The sequence below is a fragment of the Aureococcus anophagefferens genome, assembly GCF_000186865.1.
Source record: "Aureococcus anophagefferens unplaced genomic scaffold AURANscaffold_51, whole genome shotgun sequence".
Classification (NCBI taxonomy): domain Eukaryota; class Pelagophyceae; order Pelagomonadales; family Pelagomonadaceae; genus Aureococcus; species Aureococcus anophagefferens.
The window spans coordinates 147,396-161,328 of record NW_008705604.1 but is presented as its reverse complement, the minus strand read 5'-3'; the positions used below and the strand labels follow the sequence as shown (position 1 = coordinate 161,328).

The following is a 13,933-nucleotide window of genomic DNA, read 5'->3' as shown; positions in this document are numbered from 1 at the left end:
CCCCTTTCGTATCGACATAAGACACTGGAGACTTTGAGAATTGAAATTCTATTGTAAATTTATGCGTGCCATTGAGGTGCCTTCCGGCTCTCGCCGGACCGGCCGCGTAGGCCCCACTCGACCCGGCTAATATCCCAGCGCGGCTAGCTTAACGCAGATAGTCCCCACCGCGCGGCTGGCGCCTCAAAGAGTTTTGCTTTCACCCTGCCGGGAAGTCGACCTACGCGTCTCAGGCGTTTCAGAGACCCCAGGCGGGATCTGAGGTAACTATCTTCTGTCCGGGCTCTTTCCCCCCCTCTGAGCTTCAGTCCTCCGGAAGATCCTGCTCTCATGAGAGAAGACATATGACCCGACAGAGAGCGTTGGCCCTAGTGGATTGCACTTCGCACTGGAATCGCTGCACCAACACCCACAATAGAGGATGCAGAGGCAAGAATCACAACTCGAGTGAACTCATCCGTCGAGCCCCGGCGAGCATAATGGGCGTCGGGTCGTCAATGTTGCGTTCGCGAATGGTGTCCCGTACAGGTCTTGGGACCAACGTCGCGTAGCGCCTCGAGATGATTGTGGACGAGTGGATAGCAGGCTTGCACGATGGTCGAGTGATACCGGCTTCCGGTGCCAGAGAGTTGTGCGCTCGTGCCATCGCTTTATTACTGGAGGAAGCAAACGTGGTTATACACCGGCGCCAATGCTGTCGTTGATCTTACGGCATAGAGTAGGTCTGTTTATCTGCGCCCATCACGGTTTGTGGTGATATCCATGGCCAATTCGATGACCTCTTGCGAATATTCCGGATTGGTTCGCCGCCTGAGAACTCTTTTGTGTTCCTAGGAGACTATGTGGATCGAGGGAGCTGCTCAATAGAAGTGTTGCAACTGCTGTTGTGTTACAAGATAAAATATCCAAGTCGAGTGACTTTGCTGCGAGGCAATCACGAATCCCGTTTGATCACGCAAGTTTACGGCTTTTATGATGAATGCATCCTCAAGTATGGTTCTTCACAAATCTGGCATGACTGCTGTGCTGTGTTCGATGCTCTCAGCATTGCCGCTATCGTTAATGACAAGATACTCTGTGTCCATGGTGGGCTTTCACCCTACATCCAAACGATGGCACAGCTTTCATTTCTAGATAGACACCAGGAACTTCCCTGTCAAGGTGCGCTTTGTGATCTCCTTTGGTCCGATCCTATTGATGAAGACAGTGATTGGATCTTATCTACTCGAGGTGCTGGGTATCTTTTTGGTGAGGCAATTACATCAAAGTTCAATGAGCTCAATTGCCTAAGTCTCATCTGCCGCTCGCATCAACTTGTCATGGAGGGATTTAAATTTCATTTTGCTCCGAAATCCATCATCACAATATGGTACTAGTGTCCCACAATTTTCTTGGTTAGTATATTCTCAAGACCTAGGTCAGCACCCAACTACTGTGGTCGTTGTGGTAACGCAGCAGCCATCATTCATCTCGACGCAAGCGACGACTATGGTAGGCTGGTGACTTTTTCTTGAGGTTGGTCGGCATTAACCTCCTGTTGCTGAATTGAGTGCAAAAACAGCAGATAATGCGGGTACAAGTCCCAGGCTGAGCTTTCTGAGTAAGCGCCGCGCAGGTGAGCGAGTGAACCAGGGTGGAGTTGACCTCCTGGCCATCGAAGATCATCCTTACCATCCATGGATGTTAAGGCATGGATGATAAGAGTTGAACATCCCCGCGCAAGACGACTCGCGGAGCCCTGAGGAGGATATCCACATTATCGCCATAAGGTAGCACACTGGGCTTCCCCTCTCTAGCCCCTCTCTCACCCACTACGCCCATCCTGCTTCTGCGGACTGCACCTTAACGTCAAGATAATGTACGGGGCTAAGGGTGACTCCTATATCCGCCCAGCCACCACTGTGGCGGGATAATGGACTAAGGTAACTGGGTGACTCCTAGATCAGCCCAGCCACCACGGCTCAAGTAGCAGGAGCGGCCCCGGGACGCCGGTTCCTGGCGGACTGAGCGTCACGATTAAGCTGGGAGGGCCATAGGAGCCCCTGGCGCGTCCAACTCGTGCGAACACGCGTGTTCGCGCGTCGTGGTGGGCGTCTGGGAGCCGTCGGTTTCGCGGGCCGCGAACACCTCTCGGGTCGAAACGTTGGTTCTTGGCAGTTCGAGATGCCTGGAACGCGTTTCGTGCGTCCTAGCCGATGGATGAAGAGGTGAGAGCCGCACCGCTGCCGGTCGACCGCGTTCCTCGTCGCTGCCTTGACGTCGGCTCGCTCGTTCTCGATTACGACGTTGTGGTTCGACCGAGTGAAACCCGTCGCGCAAGCCCGAGTCGGCGACGCCGACGCCTTCCGAGGCGTTGACGGAGGGTCTCGGCTGGATCTGCGCGCGCACCGTGAGTTCCGGTCGCGTCTGCCGGCAGTGGGCGGTGCACTCGTCGACTCAGCGCGCGAGAGTCCTGATTTCGCAGATAGCCGCGCTCCTCGATCCGCGCGGCGATGCGCGAGTTAGGCGACGTCAATCAGCTCAGAGACGCGACAGAAACAGCCACGGACAGACTGGTGCACCTGCAGAGGCGCCGCACGTCGTGCACGCCGACGCCGCCGCTGGGCCCGGAGAGCGTCTCGGTGCGAGGCCGTGCTTGCCGCTATGAGCGCCGCATTACTCGGTAACTAAAAATACATGGCAGTAATTCCCAGTAGGGCCGCGCGACCCCGTAGAGGAGCCCCCATAGGGCCTGATCTAGGAGTCACCCAACTTGACTCAATCGGATTGGCCTAGCTTGAAGTTGGCAGTGCACCGGGCTTGTATCTCTAGTATGACCCTATTTTACTTACAGCGAGCGACGGTCACTGTCAAACACCAAATTTTTTCAGGAGCTGCGCGCGCGGGGAAGATGACCGAGTTTGAAGGAGCACCCCAGTTCGGGAAGTACGGGCTCGCGCCGAACTTAAAGGATCGCCAATAAAGGGGCGCTGAATACCGGTATATACCCGTCCCATACTCTCGTCGACAGAAAATTGGAGAGATGATTTAATTCGAATCTCACAGCGCTGATGGGAAGCGGCATTTCAGTTAACGATTTTACCTTCCAGGGCAGAATCGGTCACAAGAAAACAGCGCCGACACAGAACCCGTCCGTGGGGTATCCCGTATTCTGGATAAACTTGGATCGCAGCGTAGATCGACGACGGCGCATGCAAAGGGCTCTTGACGGTGCTGGAATTGTGGCAACGCGGATTCCTGCCGTTGACGGTAAGAAATTAGACCCCTTCGAAAAAGTTGATTGCGTAACGCTACCACCACCGACCAAAACTGACTACGCATACCCGAGATTCACTGTGCAAAATATCACCCGAACGCGGGCGCATCGAATGCAGCGTCTTTGGAACTAATGCTCGCCAACCTGCTCACGCGTGCCTGCACAGGCGAGCTCGGCGTCGACCTCTATGTGCCCCGGGACTGACGAATTGCTCACGACGAGAAACTTTTCTTCCAAAAAAAAAAATTACTCAGCGGAAAAGCTGTACCTTGTAGACGGCTCAGCAGATGCAGCGTGCGTCGAGCGTATTATAGATAGATTTTGAGTCTCCCTGGAGTTTAGGTATCAAGCACAGGGACATATTCGCGGACCGGCAACAACTTCAGAACAAGCATGCACAGTTTCGCATGCGCTTGCCCTGGCTCTTGCAGCAAGAGAGCTTCGCCGAAGTTATGATAATCCAGCTGAGCCTTACCGCACCCAGGGAGCATTGATTATAGAGGATGACGTGACCGTGGGGATCGAAAAGCTCCCAAGTTGGCCCGTGACCATCCCATTCATCACAGATTCACTACCAAGTGACTGGGAATATCTCCAACTTTATACGCCAAATCCAAAAGTTGTTCGCGGTCCGCATGGCCTCCTAAGTTCAGATCCACAGTTAGGTGGCACCAATTTGGTATTTCCGGGTAAAATGGCCGGTTTGCGACCTTATGCCATACGCCGGAGCAGTGACTTCCATCGCCCTAAGAATATAGGACGGGCTGGCCTTTAAAAAGTATCTAGTAGGTAGTAAAGTGTTCGGTACCCAGGCCTACGTGGTATCTAGCAAAGGCCTCTTGCGCATCGCTGCCCTCCAAGCACGACGAAAGAAAATGCGGACGTTGCGCCTCGAACACTGGTCTGACGTACGGCTTGTTGCTGACCACTGGCTCCCCTCATTATTTCCTTCGGATGTATCTTATGTCGCCACGGTACCTACCTTCGTCGAAGACCCATGCGTGTCCACGATTGCTCCTGGCGAGAATACTTGGTCCCATGACACGGTGCGCGATATCTACCTCGAGGCGCTGCGCTTTCCTGGCCGTTTCCGTCACGCGGACTGACACCAGCCCCACATGCTCCATGGGGGCTCTTAGAGAGACATGCTCGTGGGGGGGGCTACCCCTGGCCTGGCGGGTGACATACTGACCTTGGCACCGCTTCTGCCGGCGGTGGTAACACCCAGGTGACATTTCAAGTTGCAGCGGAGGGGCTGGGAGCAGCCTGAGGGGTGGGGCACCGGAGGTCATTTGGAGAAGAATGGGGAGGGCCCTGCTTACCTGGCGGCTCGCTGATACAGGGCCGCGCCTGCAGGCCGCCTCTAGGACTGCCTTTCCCTCAGTACCTTCTAAGCCAGGGTGCTCCTGATTCAGCAAGTATCCTCGCTGACGCGGCTGGCAGCTGCTGCTGGAGCAGTGCTGGGTCTAGCAGCAGCCACGGCGACTGCAACTGAGCGCCACATGCATACTGACAGGTTTGACCGCCTCAAATACCCGGCACACAGCGGCGCGCATGGCCGTGCACGATCTTGTCCGACGGCGGGACCCACGGGGCCGTTCTCTCGGGCAAGCCGCACCCAGGCAAGGGGACTGGCGGCGAGTTCATGATCGAGATCGACCAGTAGAAGGCGATCGGCTCGGGCGCCAAGGAAATCTATTTATTTACCGAGTAACCTGGAAGAAGCGTGGCCCCGAGTCTGGAACGACGTCAAACTCAGCCGCCTGCAGAGTGAAGTCGAAATAAAATCCCACATCAACCACCAGGAGGTCAGCGACCACCTCTCGAACGTCGACGTCGTCGCAGAGCGTCTGCATGGGCTCGTTCTCAGGCGACAAGCCGCTAGTGCTCCCCACGTCAGGCCGCACGGTCCAGGTCAAAGACACAGCGACAGGCCAGCAAGTCGAGCGGACGACCGTCGGCATGACTCTTTCGACCAAGCGCCTATTCAGGTAAAATGGGCTGAAACTTGGGCATGTTCGGCCTTGGAGAGGGTGCTGGGCTCTCGGTAAAATAAGGATGATCTATTGCATCACTGGCTGAGATGCGCTTCGTCGGGTCGAGAGAAAAAAGCCCATTTAGGAGATTCAAACCTAAGCCCGTGAGAGGCGTGGCAGTGGTCAAGCCGAAGCCGACAGAAGGAAAAATATCTCGCAATTTGTTGTGCTTCTGGGTCTTCCAGATGAAGCTTTTCACGAACGGCAGCTTCGCATAACCAGGCCATCGTTCTTTCGTCGCCATGCCAAGGACCTTGAAAATTTCTGAGAGTTGCTCAATCTCTGACTTTCCGGCAAAAAGTGGCCTTTTGAGAAGAATTTCAGCGAGGACACATCCAACAGACCAGATATCGAGCTCCGTGGAGTACTCTCTAGCACCAAGGAGTATTTCCGGTGCTCGGTACCACAAAGTGACCACATCGCGTGTATATGGTACGATAGGCTCTCCGAAGCGCCTTGCTAGGCCGAAGTCGCATATAGCAAGCTTACCGCTGTTCGAATAAAGCAAATTTGATGTTTTGATGTCACGATGAATGAACCAGGCCTGGTGCATGTGACGAACGCCCGCCATGAGCTGCACCGCAAGGCATTTAACTTCAGCTTGCGAGAAGGGTCCAATGTGGCGCTCTAAGCACGATTTAAGATCGTGGTCGAAATGCTCCATTACCATATAGATTTTATCGTGCTCGTAACCAACAACCATTTCTTGCACGCGTATTATGTTTTCATGCTGCAGCGCTATGAGAACCTACACATTCCAAGAACATTTCCAGTGAACCTCATCAAGCGCTGCCAGGCGCGTTTGTTTCTCTCAAAGCTGTGACAGGAAATCCGTCCACACACATTTCGCGTGTTAGTTTGACTTTTTTCAAGGCAACAACCTATGCACGACATGTGTCATTGCTTGCTGCTATTTTTGTTGCGTTTGCCTTGCGCGTGTTTAGGTCGCGTGCTCTGTAGACTACACCATAAGACCCCTCTTCGATACCTGCGTTGGCGAACAGATATTAGTGAATGAGCCCGCACATTGTATCATACGGTCCAAGTGCTCAAAGACATCGACGTTTCGGCACCCGCTGATGAGTGGACATCGCAGACGCGACGCGGCTGCAGCGGACATTATAATAGGCGACGCAGGTGGCGGTAAGGGCGCGGTAACTGCCGCCATAACTTCATCCTCCGAGTCGGACGACCATCTGATCTTTAATGTTGCCTTTTGCGGAGGCCTCATACCCGCTTCGCACCCAACGCCGGCCCGACGCCTATAGCGATCAACGAGGTACGTACATCAGATTGTGGCTGACTCAGCCAGGAAGGTTAAAATGCAACAACAATCTTGATATAAGCGAAGCGAGATAAGGCTCATTCTATGACTATGGATTACTGGATAGTAAAATAGTACGGACTGTGTCGATCCGATCGGCACGAACTCGTTATTTCGGGGGCCGCGATGGTATGGCCAACTTCCTTGGCCCATAACTCGGCGAATATGGAGAACTGTACATCGATCCCAGTGGCTGTGTGGCGCGCAAGCTTGAGGTTGAGGCGCGTGCGAAGACGCGACACTCGGACGATTGCGAGGTGAGTCGGGCGCGTTCGACTTCCGCAACTCCTTAATGTCCTTTTTTCGACCGTCGCAGCGTCGGAGATCGCTCCTCATCGGAGTCATCGCGTCCAGCGCGTGTGTATTTTGGTTTTGGTTGCGATCACAGTGCACCTGCTACCATGATAAAGCGGCGAATATCGCCCTTAGAACGCGAGTGTGATTAAGCACAATCAAAGTGCGCTTGGCGATAAGCCAGCTACCTAGGGAGCCTACATTCCGCTCCTTGGGCTATGCTACCCTAACTCGGGACTATGCTATCCTCCCTATGCTGGGACGCTCATACTGGCCTGTGCTGGCTATGCTAAGTCTGCCTTAGACTGGCTATGCTCATGCTATACTATGCTGGTGCTTCATACTAGCATACTCGGATTCTAACAGATCCCGCGGAGTTGCGACCTCGCAAAGTCCCGATTCCTCCCCCGCGCGGGCAAAACGCGGTCGCGGGTACGAGGCGCCCCGGCGAAACGCGGTCGCGGTCGCGGGCCGAACTTAATATCGCCAATAAACGGAAGCATGTGCAACTGGGGGTGTAACCAGAAAATCCTCGAAATGCCCCACGCGTCCGACCCCCCGACGCGCGTTCCGCCGGAGAAAAAAGCGGCGCTCTCGTACCACACCTTCGCCCACTCCGGACGGTTCCGGACGAACCGAGAGTCGTTTTCGAGTTCCAACGCTGCGTTCGTAAGCGGGCTCCTCGTGACAGGCGCAGTCTCGGAGCTCGGCTCGACGACGGCAAAATCCCGGATTTTCAATGCCCCCTGCCCCCCCAAACCAGTTGTCAACACCCCCGTGCGACAGCGCCGAATTTGCCGTTCGCATTTATTGAGCTTCCGGCCTCTGCACGCAGGTGCGCTACTCGTGAACTAGTGTAAGTGCCTCAGCTCGCTGATCATGTCCGTTAGCTGCTGAATAGTTGTTTCTGATACATTCTCACCCATATTCAGCCTCTTGACAACATGGCACTGAGAGGCTCTTGGAATATTGAGAAAAGATTCCACAATGTCACCATCAATGAAATCGTCCATTGGTGCGGCATTACAAGTAGCAACATTATTATGCAGAGCCTGAAAAGTTTCGTGATCAAAATCACCAACCTGCATACATATTAGTAATAATAGGCAAAAAAGCATATGTACACGGGCTTTTACACCGGAGTGAAATTCAAGGAGGACTTTGCTAAGGCGCTCGAGCAAGCTATGTGTCACATCGTCAATAGAAACGATGCAACCGATTGCGCCAGACACCTGATAACGAGCTATCAAGGGAGTCAGTACGAGGACCCTGGAAGAAGTTACGCATCCGAAAATTAATGGCGTGGCTACTTTCGACACTTTTGGGTTACGCCAATCGTCTTGAGTCATTATTGACCCACGTGCAAAACAGGTGACTACGTCACCAAGGTGCATTTTAGCTCGAGATTCAAGAAAATAGCCTTTGTCAGAATTACCATACAAGCTTTCCAGCGCAACAAGACTTCCACTAGCATCAGCAATTATAAATGAGCCATCACCAATCACCTCCAAAGCACACACCCAATTGGTGTTGTAATCACATGCAACCTATAAGTTGTGATCGGCCAAGCCAACTTGAGTGGATTGAGCTCGAAGCGGCTGATATGACTCACCTCAACGATTATCATTTTCTGTCGTATAAGGTTCAACAAGGTCACTGAACGCATCATATCACCAACTACAATAAGGTTGCCATAACATTGTACTTTCAACGCAACAACAAGACCATCATATGAAGCCCTGGGCCTGTACGTGATGGTGGTCAACTCTCGGGTCTAAGCCGTCTTTGGGACGCTTTTGTTTTGCTTGAGATGCCCTCTTCTATTATCTCTGACAACGGGATCGTAAATATGTATTGCGTGATTCACAGCACAAACGAGGAGACTTGCACGCATAGCAGCGACGTCATATACTGCTCCATTTGCCTCTACGAAGAACAAGACAGAAGGAGCAACATTAGCCTGACCGCTCCTGAAGATTATCATACGACCAGAGCATGGTTCGAAATCATTTTCCTGGGCCGCAAATGCTGTCCCCACGACGAAGTGAGCGCGTTGGTCTTTATAAGTACTAATAGAGTCGAGAGAAATGATAGAGCAGCAGAGAGGAATCTCGAGCGGTTCAAGAGCTTCCCGATGCACATCGTTGTATGGTGCCTCATCCCGAAGAAAGCGAATGACCCCTTGGTTGTCACCTTCGCGGTGATCTATCGTACAGACGGCAAAAAGGTGGGATTGGAGGTCATGGCATATACACAGCCTGGACATGTACGCTTCCGGTGACGAATGTTAACAATCCACACATGACCACACGAAACGGACGCCGAGTAACACGGCTGTTCCGCAAGGGGAACAGAAACAACTTTAATGCCTTGATTGGCATCAATTTTGCAAATGGCAAACTGACTCCCGCACGCTAGGATAGCGGTCGTGGCTTTCTTGTGGAGAGGAACAACAATATAGTAGCGCCACTCAGTGGTTTCTCCAAAGGCTTTGGCAGATGCAACGACCCATTGCAGGTGAGATGCACAGCCCCTGCGAACGACACACGCTCGATCTGAGAAACACAGCACCGATCTTGCCATGCGGTCAAAAGCTCCTAGGATGAGCACTCGTGCAGGTAAGACACCCAAGGACACAGCTCTTAATCTAGTAGTGGTAACCACATCATTACCGCATGCAAATTGATATACTGTGACTAGACCATCACCTGATGCGCAAAACAGATATGGCTTTTCGTTTATTTCTGAGAGAACGAGAGCTCGAACAAATTGAAGCGTCTGTTCGTTCGAAGACTTGTCTTGCCATGTGATTGTAGGATCGTGGATTTTATTCAAAATCGAATCATACACAGACACGCACGATACTGGATCAGACCACACTGAGACTGCTGTTGCATGCGCCATACCCAAGTCTTTAAATGAAGCAGAGCCACTAGGACTGAGTGCAACACAACTTGCCTCATCATCAAGTGCTGCTGATGCGATCGGTTCCACATCACAATCTAGGAGCACCTATTTGATTGCTTGATTGCTATGATTCTATAATGCATTGAATAGTGCGCCGTGTATACTAATTTGCCATTTGAGAGTGAAATAAGAATAACCGCGCCGTTGTTTCCAGTCGCTGCAGTGATTCGACCATCTTTGGGCCGCCATGTCTTCAATTTACGGCGATTTTCTCCCGTATAGAATTTAGATATGGCCCTAGGTGTCACTTGCACCGCAGCATCGCCGAGATTGCAACAGTAAATTGTGCTGATAGTCTCATCAAAGCCCTGCGGGTTGCTCGGGAAAGCAGTAGTGGAGCCATCGTTGGCAACTAGAAAGGCGTGGGTCGCAGCTTCCGTAGAGACGATAACCATTTCACCGCGTGAAGACAAAATCAACGACAGATTTGTGATACGAGTAGGACTCCTTGACGCTGTGCCAGTGACATCGAGGCCATCATGAACAATGTGAAGAGTTCCAGCATCTCCAGCGCCACAACAAGCAACGATACGGCCCTGGCCTTCTGCGTCAGCAGGCTCTACAACGCACATTGCCTATTGCAGTCTGGATAGATGTAATGTTTGAGCCCATTCAATGTGTGAAACAATATTGATTCCGTCTCGGAAAAGCAACAACAACTGGACCATGATTTGGAAGTGCATCCAAAGTCTCAAGGCGATCTGAATGCTCATCATTCAGGCCCACTATGAGCTGCGTCAGAACTGAGTGGCCCATTGCAGATCCAACAAACAAGTAGCCACTACGCAAGGCTGCGACACCTGAGCGATGCTGTACGATTGCATGTTGACTAAGGCCACAGTTTCAAAAATTAAATGACTGCCGCACTGCTTCAAACATGATGCGACTGTACTTGCGCGACCAAGAACCCGAAGCCTACATCTGTGCCGACCGAGCTCTAGGCTGTAGACCTAAATCTTCAAGCTTGGACTCGACGCCTCGTGTATTGGCGCAGCAGCTCGAAGGACAAATTCACGTTCATCAACGGCAACCCAGTTGCAGGTGCCTGGCACTGGTGCGACGACGGTGATTTTGGCAGCAGCAACCGCAATTCGACGGAATCCTCTAGCGTGGTCTGCCATTCCTAGAATACTTATTTCTCGACCGCCCATAACGAGCAGTCCACCAACCTAATTGATAAGGACTACGTTCGAAGCTCACTTTTAAACGCAGACTGAAGAACAGGTAGCTTCGGTGCTACACACCAGCACATGTCTGGTTCAACCTGAAGGCAACTCCCAGTAGATGATTCATTGTCGATGAAGGGTTGAATACCTGAAGCCGCCATGGACCTGGCCGCGTGTTTCGGCCAGTAATGTCGATCAGATATCTATGTCAATATATCTGTACTTAACCACAGGCAGAATACTGTGACGCCACAAGAAACGTCAAAATTAGTTTCCTCTTGTCACTGTCATCACCCAGCACAGCAAGGACCTGATAATAGATTGGTCGATATTTCGTCGAGGAGGAGGAGAGAAGTCGCACAGGAAAGTCTTTTTGCTCATCCAGGAAAGCAAGATCAGAGACATGTGTTAGATGAGAGCATTCTTCGAATGCAATTTCTGAATAGCCCGCTGTATCGATTGCCGCAAATTGAAGGAAATTGTCGTACACGCCAAACGCGATACAGCGGCTCTTCGAATCAACAACTGCTCTGGGCGACATAAGCACAGAGCGACCCGAGATTGTCAAATCGGCCCTTGATATCGATAGCAATTTTTCGTCTGCACCCAGGGCCAAAATGTAGAACACGCGTTGTTCCACCAGGACCTAAAAGAGCTAGTATCAGACACTCCACAAAAAATTGCGCAGCTTCCCGCAAGTAGCATGTCGCTTGATCTCTGCAGATTCTCGAATGCAACGATGGCGGCAATACGGCCGTAAACTTGCGAATGGGACTTCTGGGTTAGTCCCCCTGAGGCTACTTCGAACATCGTTAATTCGCATCCTTTCGCAACGATGAGGTAATCACGTGATGACGATGCCAGTGAACATGATACGCAGTGAGTGACAGCTGCTGACGCATGCATCGTCGCCACATAGCGGTGTCGGCGGCGGCTAGTCTGCATCCTACGATGTAACCGCGCGCGGAGCCCAGCGGCGAACCTACGTGACGCACTCTGTGTAGCAGCGACTACGTGCGATAGGAACTTCCGACGGGACGAGCACTTACTAGTGGCTAAGTTATTTATACAAGCACGCGAAACGCGCAAAAACAGCCATTGGGCTAGACGCGCCCATCGAAATACTAGTATTGTTTTCGGTCGCCCGGCGGGAAGTCCCCAGTCCACCGCGCGCGCGCGGGTAACGGCGGAACTCAAATCGAGGCAAAATGGGTGAATTATGGCCCCGGCCAAGCCGCGCCCCCAAGTTAGCGCGCTAAGCGTACCACCTGAGGTGCTTTGAGATGATAAACGGCGACTATCGAGGCCAGAACGCGAGTGTGATTAAGCACAATCAAAGTGCGCTTGGCGATAAGCCAGCTACCTAGGGAGCCTGCATTCTGCTCCTTGGGCTATGCTACCCTAACTCGGGACTATGCTATCCTCCCTATGCTGGGACGCTCATACTGGCCTATGCTGGCTATGCTAAGCCTGCCTTATACTATGCTCATGCTATACTATGCTGGTGCTTCATACTAGCATACTCGGATTCTAACACCGGCACATTCCGGTGTGCCGGCACACCGCGCGCGGTCCGCGGAAACGCGTCTGTGCAAGTTTGGAGCTATAAAAGTAGCGAGTTAGAAGCTAGTTACTTCTTCTGCGCGGGCCCCGGTTTCTCGCAGCATCGGGGGTCAGCATCGAAAGTCGCATATCATCACCCCTATCAATTCCCTCCAGAGGGGCTCTCGGTTGATCGGTCGCCGCCGCCGCCGCCGCCGCCGCCGCCGCCGCCGCCGCCGCCGACCAAACGTGCCGGCACACCGACAAAACGCTATTTCTCGTTGTGCCGGCACACTTCGCTCCGCTAGATCTGCCGGCACACTGTGCCGGCACAAGATACATCCAGCAGGGGGTAGACGCGCGCGGAATTTTTTTTTCGGTCTCTAGCCTCCCTTTAGGTCCCACTCGACCTGACTAATATTCCGGCGCGGCTAGCTCATCGCAGATAGTCCCGACCGCGCGGCTGGCGCCTCAAAAAGTTTTGATTTCCACCCTGACACTGTCCTTGTGTGATCCCCCTAGCGCCGCTCCCTTTTTGCTGCCCCTGTTTCATCCACTTCATCAATAGTGAAGATGCATTAATTAATTAACTTTTTCAAACACCATTGGTTCTTGAATTAATCGATCGACACTAACCCTGATTTCGTGCAGCATTTCGCATGTCGATGTCGATGGACGGACAACTTTCGACACCGCATTTGGCATGTTCCAGTCCACAGGGGGAGAAAACGAGCCTACATCGCCGTAGGAACTCGGGGGCGGAGATTCCCAAACCCCAGTCCGATCCTCCCGGGGACGCGCAGAAGTTGAGATCAGAGCCGCGTCACGAGGGCCCGCCGCAGCTGCCAAGGGGAATCACTATAGGGTCGCCCATGTGCTGCGGACGCGCGACGCGGAGACAGCCCGCAGTGTGGGATCTGCTGTCCGCAATTGGGCGGACGAAAGATCAATCGGCAGCCGTCGAGAGATATGTTTGACGAGACCGGTTGGGGAACTTTTTTGATAACGTGGATGAACCCTGGACCGACATAATATTATCGCCCCTCGACGCGTCGAAATGGCCCGGATCCAGAGGCCCCATTCGCCCCGGAATCGTGCTCGTCTCTCGAAGGCCGCCGGGGCGCCCCGCGGACCGAGCCGCCGAACGCAACCGTCAAAGTCGAGCGCTGCCATCGGATCGACTTCCTAGTGCACTGGAGCCCCTAGAGAACTTTAGGCCTGTGCGTTACAAGTACCCCATCTCCCTATGAGCATTCTCAGCGTCGATGGGGGAACATTGTCAGGTCTTTTTTTTTGGAGCCGGAGCCGGAGCCCGTCACCGCCCAAGCACTTGTTGAGGCCCTTCGCG

General features: G+C 52.9%; 3 protein-coding genes across 3 annotated transcripts; 1 reads left to right on the top strand and 2 right to left on the bottom strand.

Moving 5' to 3' along the window:
* Nucleotides 1-313: 313 nt before the first annotated feature.
* AURANDRAFT_70428 (hypothetical protein) lies at nt 314-1,860 on the top strand (the record flags this gene model as incomplete). The annotated part of the gene is made up of 4 exons (XM_009043336.1): nt 314-459; nt 529-674; nt 723-1,369; nt 1,418-1,860. 3 exons carry the CDS (start codon nt 561-563, stop codon nt 1,512-1,514), a joined length of 858 nt encoding a protein of 285 aa, XP_009041584.1.
* Nucleotides 1,861-4,939: 3,079 nt separating this feature from the next.
* AURANDRAFT_72672 (hypothetical protein) lies at nt 4,940-6,523 on the bottom strand (the record flags this gene model as incomplete). Its single annotated transcript, XM_009043327.1, has 6 exons — nt 4,940-5,019; nt 5,059-5,239; nt 5,265-6,040; nt 6,093-6,173; nt 6,222-6,280; nt 6,319-6,523. The coding sequence occupies 6 exons, from the start codon at nt 6,521-6,523 to the stop codon at nt 4,960-4,962; spliced, it is 1,362 nt and encodes a 453-aa protein (XP_009041575.1).
* A 669-nt stretch (nt 6,524-7,192) lies between these two features.
* Nucleotides 7,193-12,064, bottom strand: AURANDRAFT_72671 (hypothetical protein; the record flags this gene model as incomplete). The annotated part of the gene is made up of 13 exons (XM_009043326.1): nt 7,193-7,800; nt 7,905-7,992; nt 8,047-8,457; nt 8,523-8,655; nt 8,716-9,168; nt 9,243-9,922; nt 9,982-10,677; nt 10,755-11,046; nt 11,100-11,141; nt 11,192-11,246; nt 11,297-11,353; nt 11,405-11,689; nt 11,740-12,064. The coding sequence occupies 7 exons, from the start codon at nt 10,447-10,449 to the stop codon at nt 7,751-7,753; spliced, it is 2,283 nt and encodes a 760-aa protein (XP_009041574.1).
* Between the last annotated feature and the right edge of the window lie 1,869 nt (nt 12,065-13,933).